This window comes from Nothobranchius furzeri, chromosome 17, assembly GCF_043380555.1.
Source record: "Nothobranchius furzeri strain GRZ-AD chromosome 17, NfurGRZ-RIMD1, whole genome shotgun sequence".
Lineage (NCBI taxonomy): Eukaryota > Metazoa > Chordata > Actinopteri > Cyprinodontiformes > Nothobranchiidae > Nothobranchius > Nothobranchius furzeri.
The window spans coordinates 35216924-35233292 of record NC_091757.1 but is presented as its reverse complement, the minus strand read 5'-3'; the positions used below and the strand labels follow the sequence as shown (position 1 = coordinate 35233292).

Genomic DNA, 16369 nt, shown 5'->3' with positions numbered 1-16369 from the left:
ATCAGAGCACCGAGCCCCACCAGCCCCTGCTGGTGTGCAGAGACATGGACTTGTCCCTGGTGCCTGACCTGGATTCTTCCCCAACTTAATCTTATTGTTTAAATTCATCAGGGACATCCACTACTTCCTTCTGACCCACTGATCTAAATTTATCACATGTGTGGTATTCATAAGAACAGAGGAGAAATTCATCCAGAAACTCAAAATAAACCACATCCGTGGGCAGCCATGTTTTATTCACAAGCTTCCTTTCAAAGCAGGAGGTGCAATTCATGGCCACTGGGCTCTTGAGGGTGGCTCCATCCCTCTAGTGTCATTCATCAATAACACTTATGAGGGAGGTCTCTGTAAACTTTATGTAGATGCGCTTTCATGGCCGTGCAGATTGGTGCAGAATAATAAAACGGTATAGATGTGTTGCATTGCTCCTTTATGCTGGATTTTACCCTCTTCACTGGTGAGACCTTTATTAGACACTTTAAACTGCTTAATAAAATCATCTTCTCAATAAGCTGTGTAGAGCACAACACCAGGAACAAATCATCATGTAATTAATATTTGTGGTGGGATTTGTCCCGTCAGCTGCGTGTCACTGTGACACCTCCCAAGAGTCAAAGTTTCCCCATAAATCATGTGTGCACTCATAAATGATTTACTGCTGGGAGCAATTCAGTGTGACTAAAACGTTAATGCTCTCCATGAACTGTCATTTCAATTCTCTTGCATAATCATGCGAGCGACTCCAATGGTGTTGTGGTTCTATTGAAGAACAAAATTTCAATTATCGCATGTATGAGTCAGTCGATATTTAATTTTTTAGATCAGGAGAGCATCTTTGGAGATATTTCTGGGTGGAAATGAATAAAGAATTGAACGTTTTACTCTTGCAATGGACACATTTTGTGAAGGACATGAAGGGTTTTGAAGAAAATGTATTTTTGGGGGGCATTTCAGAAAAACTGAGCTGCAAAAAGAGTTGTTTACTCTTTAAAAAACACTCCAACTTCCTTAAAATCTTTACATTAACTAGATAAATTGCATTTCTTTCAGAAATGCTGTTTGAATGCTGGATAGCTTAAACTGTTATCTGAATCAGCTTAATAGCTGAACTGAAGCTGAAACTAAGCAAAACTGTCGAAATGAGCTGAATGTATTGAAAGATGTTGAAGCAAAAAGCACCAACCAAGTAAAGCACAAAAAGTATGGGAATAATTGAGAAAAATAATCCTAAACAGCAGAAAACTGAAATCTGTGAACATTGTATAAAAATCTGGACAGCTAAAATGTCTAAACACCTGTTATTTCAGTAGGACAAGTTTAACAGTTTAATATTTACATTTAGCTGAACTGTGAAATTAGCAGCATATGCTAAATTTAAAAACTGATTGCTGAAGCTGCTGAATAGCTGAAGTGAAGCTGAAACTAAGCTAAACTTTCAAAATGAGCTGCATGTATTTAAAGATTTAGAAGCAAAAATCAACAAGTTATTGGCCCAACATTCAGCTTTTTATATTCATTCCTATGAGATTTGGTTACAGGGATTTGTAGTTCCTTCTGTTGCCATGGTGACAGATGACAGGAGTCTGCTTTAATAAAGCAATGTACAATGTCACATGACTCTTTTAAACTTTGAATAACATTTCTATATTAAAGTATGTTGATACAGTTGTGTCTAAAATGTTTTTAAAGGTTGTTGCTAAGCACGTTGCCATTGTAATGCAGAACACAATATCAAGTTAATACAAGACTCCTGGGACCAAGCAGGTTGAATTGATGTATCAAATGTGTGGGTGCATATTTCCATTTAGGCAGAAGACTATTGAAAACTCTCAGCCAATGAGAGAGCAGCGAAGGAGGAGGGGGTGGTTCCTGCCTTCTGACTAGTGTTAAAATGTCAGCTATGCTGCTAGTTTTAAGTGTATAGAGCTCAGAAAGATAAGCAACAGCAGTATGTTATAGGCTCAATATTAGGCTTTTCACATTAATTTCAATGAGACTTGTTTGGGGATATCCTTATGCACTTGTGTTACCATGGTAACAGATAACGCAGTTAAAATTGAATACAAGATTCCTGAGACCACGCTGGTCGATTTGATGTATCATGTGTGTGGGTGCTCGATCCTGCTTGGATAGAAAATGGTTGAACACTCTCAACCAATCAGAGAAAAGCACAGTTTTCCCGCCTTTTCCCACGCTGTTGGAGACATGCAGCTGTACTCCTGTTAAAGAGAGAAGCCTTTAAATCTGTCCTTCAGAAGTGAAATTGGACCTGTCAAACTTCTCATTACCATTCAAAAAGTACTGCACCGATTTGAAAGATTCAAAAAGCTTGGGCGGCAGAAGGCTTTGATGGTCATGTGTGTGAAGTCTTATGTGCCTACCACAAATTTTCTAGAAGATATGAGGAGAACATTTCAGTTGTCTGTTGGCCACAGGTGCCTTTTTTTAAAAGGTATTTAAATGGAGGAAAGCTGGCACAGTCCTCCTTCTGGGGCTTATAGCACAAAAAATATAATACCAACAGCAAAACTGAAGTCATCACTTTGAAGCTGACAAAAAAACTACTAAATTTGAGAAAATCATTTGTGTACTATAAAAGATGTGGTCAGTGGAAATTTCTGTTTCAAGATTTCATAAATCATGCATTTAACAGAGCTCAGATGTCATTTCAGACCTCTGACACGTCTCATCGCCATTCAAAAACCACTGCACTTATTAGAAAATTTCAAAATGTGTGAGCGGCAGAAGGCGTTGATGGTCATCTGTGTGAATTTTTATGTGCCTACCATGAATTTTCTAGAAGCTATGACGAGAACATTTTAGCTGTCTGAAGCCGACCGGAGGAGAACATCTCTGTTCCTTTAACATGGGTTTCAAAGAGACAGAATCAAGGTCTATCCTCCTTTTGAGGCTTGTAGAGAAGGAAATGTAACAATTAAGGACAACATGAAACCCATTCTGAAAAGCTGACAAAAATTCCTACTTTTGAGATATAATTTTTTTCAGTACTCCAAACGGTCTGGGTGTTGGAAAGAGTTCTTTCCAGAAAATGTGAAGATCAAAAGTTAGTGTGTGGAATTTTCAGTTTAGAGTGGTGGGAAGCATTTTCTTACATTTAAATATTCTCAAAGAAATGAACCATACGACCACAGTGTTTGGAGTACATTCATAAAGTTTAGCTCAAAACGAAGGTATATTCGTAGGCTGTAAGCCAGCGTGCGTCTCATTTCAATCGAACCTACGGTTCTCTCGGGACAATGCCAGAAATGGAGCAAGGGAGGGTCACCGCTCCTATCTTTCCACATTATAATTTTTGTGATTTTTTCTGAAAATCTCAAGCCGTACCTCAACTTCTACCTGTGATTTTAGAAAAACTGTAATAGATATCAAAAAGATTTTTTTAACCAGGAATAGCTGAAAGTCTTGTGAGTTTGTTGAAACTTGAATGAAGTATATAGGTTAAAGTTAAACTATAAGAGTAAGAGTTCAAAAAAGTGATAGGATTTAGCTGAAAATTGAGCAATCCCATTCATTTCAATGGGACCAAAAATCGCAGAAAAAGCTGAATATCTCACAAAGTATAAAATATTTTAATACCAAAAATCATTGCCGGCATAAGCTGAATGAGCTGAACGTTTTGATACCAAAATTGTGTAAATAGTTGAAGAATTGTGGAAGTAGTTAAATGCCAAAAATGTACGGAAACACAACAATAAACTCAATAAACTGACTATAAAGAGAAACAGGATCTCCATAGTTTGAATGCTTTACAGTGTTCAAACAATTATTGAATAGAGTAACAATGCAGCTTTTGTACATTTAGCCACCATGTGTGGATAATTTACTCTATGTATATTGATGGAGGATGAGCCTTCCTTTTTATATTATCTCTTAAATTATTTACTTAGGTTACATATAAAGTGCCATTTATTCTAAAGTGCTGATTCTTTTTATCCTCAACATGGTTCCTTTCAAAGTGAGTGGATCACACATGAAACCAGTCAGACCTCTCCCTGCTATCCTCGGCCAATGGTAATGAGCAGATCAGATCTCTGACCACTGCTGACAAGACTCCTGAAATCTCTCAGAGGCATGTTAAAGTGTGGTGAAGGATGACCACCAAGTGAAGAGGGTTTTCAGTACTCCTTAAACTCCAGCCAGCTTCATTTCATCAGCTAGGAAGAAACAAGGAAATAAGGGGGGAAATAAAGACGAGATTAACTGGTCCTTTCCTGGAAAAGCGAGTATGGGAAGAAAAGAGAAAGGGGAAGCAAGAGCTAGACCCTCATTAAAAGGCAGTGTCTTAGCTTCACAACCATCCCACCACTTCAATGTGCTGTCATGCGGTGATGTATCGCTCTGCATAGTGCTACCAAGGCCTTTATTCCCACTCTCCTCCATGTTCCTTGCCTCGATAGCCAATTAAACGCCCACTGGAAGAGAGGGAAGAAAGTTTCACATTGAGCACTGTGCAGTGTGAGGAGAAAAGCTGATGAAAGGACACATCTCTTTTTGTCTTCTTAATAGTTCTAGGAAGCTGAGTGGCATCTAATGTCTGCGTATGAATCCCTGCTCCGTCAGACTCTGGTTTTCTCACATGTGCTTACTTATCTCCAGGGGATGAAAACGATGTGATGCAAAGGCTACTTGACTAATAGCATAGCCTTACTGATGCTAATACCTTTGATCTGACAAGTGGAGCAGTTTCTTGGGTTCATGGCACTATTCTCTACTGTGGACTGGATAGATGGTTAGCTTAAGCACAATGCTGATCATAAATATTTGCAGCATAGTCTGGTCAGCAGCACAATGCAGTTGCTAAAATCTTCATCCCAACATGTGTTTGACCTGTTCTTTTGTTGCTGTAGCTGGGAACATGGGTTCAGAATATAAAACGTGTTAGCGCAGGGCTCAGGCAGAATCTGCCGTAACAGCAGGACGGACAGCTTTGCTACTTCTCATTCTGCCCATGTCACTCAACCTGACACCATAAATCTCACTTATTTTCAGATCCAGCCGAGACACAGGGAGAAATTACGTCGCAGAACACATTACCAGCCACAGCAGCGTGCTGAATGCTAACAGGGGGATTTTTGATAAAGCAGACAGACACTTCTCCCTCAGATTATTGAACAAAAGACCCGTGTCAGTACTTTAGGAGTTGGGATAGCACATTTTACTGTTAAGTGAAAACACCTGCGTCAGCAAGTTAGTAAAATATCTTCCAAGATATGAATGGAGCCATCTTTATGACGTATACAAAATATATCACTCATACAGTACTTACTAGAGAGGAGGATAGGTTATAATAGGGGGACAAACATAGAGGCAGAGTGTGATCACAGAGACAACTAAAACTGTTTTTCATTATTATGTTTTATTTATTTATTTTTTACTTTTTTGACTTTACATTGGGCCTTTACTATGTTGTAGTTTTGCTGAATCACAAGAAACCAGATGGAACACTGTCTTTGTCTAATTGTAATTGTATTTTCAGAGAATATTGAGTTGAACGTTGAGTCATAAATGTATTAAAATCATTGACACCGAAATTACCAGTGGGAAAGGCCATTTCATCATGAGGATTATTGGGAGGGAAGCTGCTTGAATAAACCTGTCCTCAGTATGTCAGTAGTTCCCAAAGTTGGTGTTGGGAGCTCGAGGTGGGTCTTGAAACAGTAAGTTTGGGGTTTTAAAAATGATCAAATTCTGATTAAAGGTTAAACATAGGCAAGGCAGCTTTATTTATAGAGCACATTTCAAACACAGAGTCAATTCAATGTGCACTACAATTAGCAGGACATGATATGAAAACACATAAAAACACAAATTAAAATACACACAAATGGAATTACAGTTTAGAGCTAAAGGAGAAGACCAAGTTACAGCACAGATTACAGTGGAGATGATGCATGATAAGAAACAATTCATTTAAAGGCTGGTGAGTACATTAGGGTTTTTAGTTTTGTTTTAAACAACACTAGGGTTGGGGCAGATCTGAGGTCCTGGGGAAACTTATACCATATGTGAGCAGCATAGCAACTAAATGCATCTCCACCTTGTTTTGTTCTGACCCGTTTTTCTATCACCTGATTGTTTCCAAGGGATCTCAGAGCCCTATTGGGTGTATATACAGGAATGAGATTGGACATGTATTTTGGCCCCATGCCATTAAGTGATTTATATAAACTAGTACGAGCACTTTGAAATATATTCTGTAGTTTACTGGTAGGGATCTAAGAACAGGAGTGATGTGCTCTGTTCTCTTAGTTCTTGTTAGGACACTAGCAGCAGCATTCTGAACAAGCTGCAGTTGCTTCACAGCTTTTTTTTGGGAAGACCAGTTAGAAGACCGTTGCAGTAGTCCAGCCAATTAGAAATAAAAGCATGAATAAGTTTCTCTAAGTCTGTCCTGGACATGAGACCTCTGACTCTTGATAGTTGATGAAGGTGATAAAACGCTGATTTAGTCATAGCCTTAAGTTCAGGTCGGAGTCAATGATAACACCAAGATTTCTAATCGGGGTTTTTGTCTTTATTCCCCTGGAGTCCAGCTGAGCAATAACATCCATCCATATTGTTGCCAAAGACTATAACTTCAGTCTTGTCATTAAAGCCATAATTGCATATAAGCTGGCTGAGTGCAGACATGTTGCATGTTTGGACTCTGAACGCAGAGGCTGAGAGAGAGTCCTGCCTAGGCCTGCCTGGGCATGTCCAACCAGGAGAAGACCTAAAGTAAGACTCAGGACAAGCTAGAGGGATTATATCTCTCAGCTGGGCAGGGAATGCCTTGGGATTTCCACGGAGTAGGTGGCTGGGGAGAGGGAAGTCTGGGCCTCTCTGGGGGTCACTTGCTGTTTCCAGGCTTCAACTTCCAGGTAGCATTGGAGTGTAAAGTTTCTATTTATATTAATGGAAAACACTTTTCACTTATACTTTGTTTTGCTAATCATACCTTGGTTATTTGGATTAATCAATACAAATCCTAGTTAAAACTACACATCCTCAGATTCTCAGAAGCAATTTGCCTTCATAAACATCTGGATGACTGAATCGTCTTGGCTACTGGGTGGTAGACAGGGTGGTCCTTTAAAGACAGTCTTTCAGATTAAAAGCAAATTGACACCAAACTGAGATTTCTGAGGTTATTTAGACCCATGCAGTGATGGCACATATTGTGCTCTGCATGGTGCATTATTTTCTGATTAACCACATGTCACGGATTTTCCACATCTACATTTATCCTAAAAACAAGACATCATAATGTGAGCAAATAAGGACATGATCAACCTACTCGCAGCATAAATTAATGTCTTATTTTATTATCCAGCCAAGGCACAGAGAATACAGTTGCTGCATGCCTTATCTCCCAGCAACGTACATTAAAGGTAACAAATATGGTTGTTATCAGTGGTTCTGTTTGCTCGTATTGTTTCAGCTGAAAAGTGAACGAAATAGCATCTTAACATTCTGCAGGCAACTCGGCGTAGACATTTAAATTCAACTTGGTGCACGTTATAATATGAATTGTAAAGTTAAAGTCCCTACCTAACCCTTACCCTAGCATCTCAAATATGCAGATTATCATTTAAAAAACTCATCAGGCATTGTGCAAATGTTCCCTCTCTCAGATGACCACACTTCATTGTCTCTCCATTCACACCACTTTGGGCTTCTGATGTGCACCACTGGTTTCCATTTTGTGTTTAATTGCGCTGTCTGTGTTTAAGTGCGGGGCCCACTGATGCATTGCTGTGAATCCCGCTGTGGCTTATTACTGCCAGGCACCGCTATCTGCTGTTCCTAACCTGCTGGGTCATTTCCAGCTGCTGTAATCTAACATTAGCCTCTGCTTTCACCAGGTCCCAACCATTTACCCCCTCATATATTATAGATGACCCTCTGGAGAATGGAAGAATCCCAGCAGACATGGAATTAATTTACAGCAATACACAGCTTTAAGGAGAAATTGAATCAAAGACAGTGGCACAGAGAAAATACGAAAGAAGAGAAATGAGGGTATCAGCGTGGATTGCTACATAACACTTTCACAGTCTATAAAATTGTAATGAAAAGCTATTTGAAGATTAAGTGTTTTTGTGATTCAATGGTATCTCTTAGCTTGGCTAATAATCACTTCACTCTGAAGTCACACGCTCTCCCAGACTACCACGATTCTTTCAATCAAACTGAATCCCTCTTTCTCTCTCTCTTGAATGAGTCTGATCAAACACAAGCTTTAGAAGGTTGACAGAGCAGTTTACAAACCTTCTATACTCTGACGTAACATGAATGTGAAGGAAAACACTGTAGATCAGTCCTCAGGTTTAGCTATACAACCCAAACAAATGTGACATTTCATCCAACACTAATCACTCCAACATTTCTTACTCTGAAAACACTGAGACCTGTCTATAAAACATCAACACAACGGGGGTTAGATGAGGCTTGTGTGTTTGCTCTACAGTGGACCATTAGGAGTGACACCATTGACCCCCCAGAAGCAGCAGTTTCATATCAATCTGTAACCCAAATGCACTTTCTCTTGGTTAAGCCAAATGAGCAGGAGAGACAATTGGCTTGAAAGAGTAAAACTTAATACAGACGTGTCCTAATTGGTCCCAATTATCTCAGTTTGCAAAAGTGTGACTCTGAATTTGTAATAAAAGGTTAAGATTTCTGTTCAGAGTAATAAAGATGTGTCAGTGAACTCAGAGAACCCAGGGCTGTCTCCAGTTCATTTATTAGGAGTGCCTCTACTGAAGTGCAAATTGCAGCATTTGGAGCTTTTCACCTAAGTATGGTTTGGTTTAATTGGGCACTAAGTGAAACTGGACAAATAATAAACCCAACAGTGCTGTCAGGGAGTCCTTAATATTTATGCCGGATTAGTAACAACACACCAACGTTTTCCATGATGATGTAAATTACTGTTACATTTTAATTGTTTGCTAATAAACTGTTTTGTCGGTAAATTAAGAACCAAGAGTAGATCTGAATCCATCATCACTGATATCTATAGGAATTACTCTGCCAGCATAAAGTTAAAGTAAACTTATTTCTTTGCCTTTGACCCATCCCCATGGGGAGCGGTGAGCTGCAGACAGGGCCATGCTCGGGAGCCATTTGATGGTTTAACCCCCCAATCAAACCCCTTAAAGGTGTGGTTGACTAAAAAAACATTTTTTATTATAGTTTCTGATTGTAATTGGTCACAGTTTTTCATGCAAGCTGAACATGAAAATAGTCTCCTACACCTATCTCATGCAATAGCTTCTGATAGAAAATAGACGATGAAACTCTAGGATTAGAAAAGCCTGACAGATCTATGTCACACTGTCACTTAACATTCATGGACTCACTCATCTTGGCTCACGACGGGGAAGACTGTTGTGTTAACGTTCGAGAATCAGCAGCGGATGTCTGGGATACTTTAAGCTAACCGTCGGCATTAGCAACATCACCACACAGCAGAACTCCTCCAGGCTTATGTTATTTGCAGAGATAAAACTAATTGGTAGAGTTGCGTTGCTGTTATCCAGTATGGGGCAAGATGTCCAAATGGCAGGAAATAAGATGAGTGATGTGGGTAACTTTTAGGTCCAAGAAATGGTGCACTGGTATATTTTTACCGCTGAGAATAACTTACAAGTCATTCATTCCTATTAGAGACCACTGCAAATGTATTAATTAAACAAATGAACCTCTCCTTTAATGATGAGTGCCAAGTGGGGAGGCATTGGGTGTGACCCAACCGTGGATTTGGACCCACAATCTCCCAGTCTCGGAGAAGACACTCATACCACTACACCACTGAGCTATTTTTTTAGTCGCCAAAACAGTGCTGTCCATGTCCACAGAAATCCTATATTTTAATTTCGTTTTTACAAATGTGCTCTAAAGTTGCATGGATGCATTTGGGAAATCAAACTGCAAATAAAAATCTGCTTGATTGACACTTTTTTCCAAAATATGGACCAGAAATAAAAGCAACTGTTGTAGTTTGTTTCTAATGACTTCACATGACCCTTGCAACCCGGCCAGAAACAAAACTTTTCACAAAAGTGTCGCAAACATCAGTTCAGTGCAAATCTAAGTGACATTTTTCATATTTTCTTGCTGCACAGTTGCTCTTTGGTGTCTGAGACACTGGATCCAGTTAGTATATTTGCACTCTGTCTAAGCAGTTATGCTGGCACAAAAAAAGGCATTCATTGTTACATTTGACGACAGAAGGAACTCCAAATTTGCAGCACATCTAAACAGATGAAAACTCAGAATAAAGGAACAGTCTGTGTCTTCACACTGTGACTGAAAAGATCTCCTTTCTCACATAAAACTCCATGAACAATTGCTTCATATCTTTATTTTTCAACTTCATCTTAATTGCTGATCTGCCGCCATGACTAGCCAGTCAGAGCGCTGCTTCCAGAGCAGCGTGGGAGCTGGGTGAATGTTTTCTCTCTAATAAATACAGTCACACCGATAACGCCCAAACAATTAATCTTCCGATGAGAACAAAATGCTGAAAAGTTCAAGCTAAGTCTCGGCTGCAGAGTGGACCTTGCATGATCCCATTGTGATGGAACCGCATGCCTTTTTATGGGTTTAATGACACCCCGCATAATGAGCTCAGTTATTAGCTGTCCACCCAGAAATACTTTTGAAAACCTTCACAGCTTCCACCGAATGGTCTCTAATTGAGCCACGACTGCACAAAGTGCCCTCTACGTACCTTTCAACAGCACTAGTAGGTTTCACTGTTTTCAGTGTTCCTTGATAACTCATTTATTCTGTTCTGATGTGAATCAGGAACCCAAACGGTGTTCATGAAGCACATTTTTGAGCTGTGTCTCTGTTTCTGTCTCTAGGACAGTGAGATTCTCAACACGGCTGTCCTGACTGGAAAGACAGTAGCCGTTCCAGTCAAGGTGGTGACCATCGGAACAGACGCCTCGGTAACGGATGTCTCTGAAGCGGTGACGTGCCGCACGACGGATGAGGATGTGGTAAAGGTCAGTGAGGATGAAAATACAGCAAAGTAAAATAACTTTGCCATCACCTGGTTCATTATGTATGAATAGGGAGAATTTCTGCTTAGATCTTGTGGTTTATTGTGTAAGTAGTTTTGATTAACTAATTTGCTCCACATTACCTTCAGGATATTTTAAACAGATCACTCTTTCGTCAAATAAAATATTCTGGGATCTTGAATGTTAAAAGTCTTTAAAGGTCAACATTACTCATACTTTTATTACATTTGCAGTGGTCTACAGTAGGAATGAATGCTGACATCAGAATTTAGAGTCTTATTTCCTGACATTTGGACCTCTGATTGGATAACAGCAATGCGACTCTACCACTGACTCAGTTTGCTGTGCAAAATTGATGCTTTATCTCCACAAATAACAAACCTGAATGAGTTACCTTATACTTGTCGAGGCGTTTCCTGAACGCTAAACCAACAACAGCCTTCCCTGTCACAAGCCAAGATTGATGAGTCCATGACTGTTAAGTGAGAGTGTGATGTAGATCTGTCAGGCTTTTATGAACCAAGCATTTTTCAGTCTATTTTCTGTCAGATGTTAATGCAGGAGATAGGTGTAGGAAACTGTTTTTATATTCAACCTGCATGAAAATCTCAGTGGCCAATCATAATCAGAAATAAGCATGGAAAAATGTTTTTTTCAGTGAAGTTGATCTTTAAACGTGTTAAAATGATGTCCTCTTTTAGTGAAACTTCCAATTTGTTAGTATTAAAAACAACCTTGATGGAATGCAAATTACCAACTAACTAAATAAAGTTTTATCTTCAATAATGTTGACTAGCTGTTGTAGCCATCTTAAATGAAGATGAGTCTAAAAGGTATCAATTTAAACCCGATACACAACTTTTATTAAATTCCATATTGCATGGTGCCCATCTGGTGACATTGAGGAAAAAAAATTAACTCGTGACTATTAACACGAGATCCTTAATGCGAGGGAACGAGTTATTAGCTCGTAGCCACGAGTCACTACAAACAACAAAAGAGAGGAGGACATACACTTTATTAACAGTCGCCGTCTCTCTACGGTGCTGAAAGAAAAAGACGCATCACCTGCATTGCTGGATGATTTGATTAAAAAAATAAAACACAGCCATGAGTTAATAACTCGTTCCCACACATTAAGGATGTCGTGTTTTTAGTCAGGAGCACATTTTTTTCCCTCAGTGTCACCAGACGGGCTCCGTAATAATTAATACAGGAAATCATGTTTAAGGCAGCATTTTTAATCTTTGTATAAATCTACACTAGATGTGAGAATATTCTATTATTAGCACATTTATTTAATTTGAAATGAGAAACAAGCTACCAGCCAACATGAAAGACTGTTTTTGTGTAGGTTCTTCAGTCAAGTTTGTCTTTGTTTTTGTTGCTCTTGTTAATCTGCAACACAAAGCACAAGAGAGGAGGAAAAAAGTTAGTCACAGCTTTAGAAAGTTGAGCTCCGTTGTCAGCAGCCCTGCTTGGCAACCAAAGAAAACACTCTTGCAAAATTCTAACAAATCAATTAAAAAGCAAAGAAATACATCTTTTTATCTGTCAGTTTTACATTTTCAAACACTGAGATGTTGCTTTAGGTTAAAACACAGAATTGCAGTGCTGCACCACAGGCTTCATGCCTGCTGTTTTCTGTTGTAATGCATAAAAACAGTAGAAAGCAAATAGATCTGATGCCAGGAACTAAAAAAAAAAAAACCAAAGCTCAAAGCCATGTGAAGTTTTCTGCCTGCATCGTGTCTGATAGGTGTTTTGGAGTGAAAATAAGCTGATAAAAATCCACTGCTGAGATCTTTGGGGCAGAATATTACTCATTCAGGACGGGTCCTTCCGACTGATACTCTGCAGTCATGCAAACATGACTAACATCTCCTGTGTTTACTTGCAGCATAAGCAATCAATAAACACTCTGACATTAAATCTGAACAACGAGTCACTGGTGAGCAATAAATGATTCAATCACTGTGTTTATAGCACCGAAAACAAGGAAGAAACTGCTCATGTCACGCACACCTACGTGATTTGTTTAGACTGACTTTGGCTGGCACGTGCCAGTGGACATCAGGTCGTCTCTTTCTACACTTGTTGCCTCTTTCCATTTACATGTTGACATAAGTTCAGGGCCAAACATCCTGGGTTATACTGAATTTTCAGTAATATAACGTCAGCTTGCATTAAAGTCCTTCCATCCATCCATTTTCCCCACTTAACCGGAGTCAAATCACAGGAGCATTAGCCTAAGCAGAGAAGCCTGGTCTTTCTCCTCCCCCGCCAGGTCTTCTCTCAGTTTAACATGCCTAGAACACCTCACCAGAGAGGCATCCAGGAGGCATCCTAACTAGATGCCCAGGCCACATCAACTTCCCCCTCTCAATGTGGAGGAGCAGCGGGTCCACTCGGAGCCCCTCCTGGATGACTGAGCTCCTCACCCTAACTCTAAGGGAGAACCCAGCCTGCAGAGAAAATTAATTAAAGCTGTTTGTATCCGCAGTGTCATTCTTTCTGTCACTACCCAAAACGTGTGACCATAGAGGAGTGTAGTAATGTAGATCGATTCAATTCAGTTTATTTATATAGCGCCAAATCAAAACAAGAGTCGTCTCAAGGCACTTCACACAGTAAACATTCCAATGTAGATCAGTTCATTAAGCCAATCTGTAAAATGCTTCCTATATAAGGAACCCAGCTAATTGCATCAAGTCACTGACTGCTGTCAGTGACTTTACAGCAATCCTCATACTAAGTAAGCATTTAGCGACAGTGGAGAGGAAAACTCCCTTTTAACAGGAAGAAACCTCCAGAGGATCCTGGCTCAGTATAAACAGGGGGTGTTGTGTTGGTTCAGGATTGTACGGGCAGGTTTTGTTCACATATGGTTCCCAAAGACTTCTCAGCAATGCGGAAATCCCCAAGTATTAAAAATGCGGAAAAGTCTTTGGTGTCCTCCTTAATAAGAAAAGCAAAGGCAGGGATGAGCCGTGTTGCTTTTGAAGACTTCGAACCACATAATTTTCATAATTTGCTCCCCGTTCTCTCTCACTGATGCTGATGTGCGTGTCCTCATGTTGGGTATTTTTATATCTTGGAATGAGACACACAGGAGAGAAGTCAATAGGTTTGTTTATGCTGTGAAGAGGTAGCGGAGAGCAAACAGCCAAAAGCCTGCAAAGGCCCATGTCCAATTAACTCTGGCGTGTTCTCTCTTTTCAGCTGGTTTTATTGAAACACAGGCAGACAGAGACAAATGACAATCCATCACTGTCCACACTTCACCAATAACACTGTTGCTTCTATCTAAGGCGGGACCTTCTAAAAAGGAAGTCTCAAGTTACAGGGGTTTTCCTTCCCTGTTGCCAAGCAGAGCATTTCCAACCCCCATGCTTATCAGGCCACATACCACAACTATGAGGAAAGGAGAAAGCCCTGTGGCTTACTTCACAATCATAACATATGTTATCTTCGCATTTTTGCTTTGCGAGATTATGATTTTGGTTCTCTGGCTTGCTGATTGAGTGTTTTTATTCACCATCAAGATTCTGGGAAGTTTAATTTCTGGAATTAAGCAGATGGTATTTTAGAACTGGCCTCTGTCTGTGAGGATTGGTTTTAGTTTCCCCCACAAAAATAAAGTTGTTCACAAGTTTTCCTGGAAAGTCATTTGCTCTCATGTTAGCTATAAATTAAAGGTTGGGTTATGAGTGGGCTTTAACAATGACCAAGAAAGAGAGCTACTAGAATAGTATAAATGCAGACCTTTCTATTTGCACACAAGTTAATGATAGTGTACAGTATGCAGAATAGTCTGAGCAGCTTAATTGCTTCTGTCAGGCCAACTGTGTGTACAGGCCAAAGATGGACTCTCCCCAACTTCACACTCTCCTTTCCCATCGCTCATATCTGCAGTGGATTGTATCTGTCTGGCGAGTTGTTAATTTCCTGGGCTAGATCCAGCAACAGCGCTAATGTTCTCTGTAAGTATTCTCCCGTTAGCCGCCTAATGGGTTTGATTAATGTGGCAGTGGATCCTCCTGGACGTTTATGATGCTTTGTGAAGCAGAATGGTGGAGAGTGTGTAATTCATGGAGGCATCCCCACCCTCAGTCTGATTGTGGTTGGGATGATATTCATCCAGTGGGTCCAGTGGGTGAGCTCACTGGGTGGAAATCTGCTTTAATGTTTGAATATTGATCTGAGGTTAAACTTTTGTTGATAAGGCAAAACAGCAGGTTGGTCTGTGTGAGTCAAAGGGACATCCTAAATGTCAACAGCGACATTTGTCATGTTTATTTATTCTAATTATCCTTCAGTCCCTAAAGGGCTTTTAATAGGGACATTAATTAAAAATGGAATAAACTGTAAAACACGGAAAGTGTCATAATTTGTTAATATGTGGATGTGAATGAACCAATTACTAACAGTTTTCCACAATTGACTGGTTTTCACAGCAAATGCCATGCAGCGCCTGCTGTCTGTGAGGACAGGCAGGAAGGAGACACCATTGTGAGCTGAGGCAAGGAGCTGCAGACCTTTTACCTCTGTAGGCACAACGTTTAAAGGAGAACACTGTCCTCAAGGACCTATGAGATTGGGTTAAAGTTTTAAAGAACAAATCACCCCCTACCAAAGTCTAACTCACTCCCAGAGAGAATTATAAGACACCTTTCGTCAAACTTTTTGACAGGTCTATTGTTCTTTGACCTTTTTGACCTTTCAGTCCTATTGTTCATTTGACCCTTGACCTTGCCCCCCCTTCCTATCATTAATCAAATGGACAGGTGTATTGTTCAATCTTTGCCCCCCCTTCCGTATCATTAATCAAATGGACATGTGTATTGTTGATCGTCCAGATGGCCTAGACCCCCCACGCCGCATCATCAATGGCGTATTGTTGAACGTGTCCAGATGTCCATGATCCCCACGTCATAGGCTAATGTGTGTAATGGCGTGTGAAGTTTCTTTTTGTGATAGCCCATCGGTTCCCACAGCCCCCTCCCTTCTGAGTGTAATCCTATTGTGTATAACTCTTTAAAAGCTCAGATCTGTCCGAATGGTGAAAAGCCGAGCTCTAAGAAAAAATGATGAACCACGAGGAGCTGAATGAAGCACCAAGCCGCGCTGAAGAGGTGCCTACTACATCCGACGCTTCAACTTCAACTCAAAAAGTGAAAGAAGAGAGCGTGGATACGCCGCTGTCAAAAACCATGCTTTGTGAAAAATCCATCGCTATACATCAGATGCCGGCTGGAATTGGTGCCCCCCGCAAATCTACATTTTACATCTGCAGAGTGCAGGTTCCTCCTTTCGGCGGTAAAGAGATCTTG

At 40.1% G+C, this 16369-nt stretch overlaps 1 protein-coding gene across 3 annotated transcripts in view; it reads left to right on the top strand.

Moving 5' to 3' along the window:
- si:dkeyp-14d3.1 (transmembrane protein 132C) overlaps positions 1 to 16369 on the top strand; it is a 299252-nt gene that overhangs the window by 244533 nt on the left and 38350 nt on the right. For 2 of the 3 annotated variants that reach the window (XM_054731359.2, XM_054731358.2), the window contains exon 5: positions 10875 to 11018. The exons of the other annotated variant lie outside the window; for it this stretch is intronic. In XM_054731359.2, the coding sequence (XP_054587334.1) occupies positions 10875 to 11018 (144 nt within the window). The remainder of the gene's footprint in view (positions 1 to 10874; positions 11019 to 16369) is intronic. 3 annotated transcript variants of the gene reach the window in all.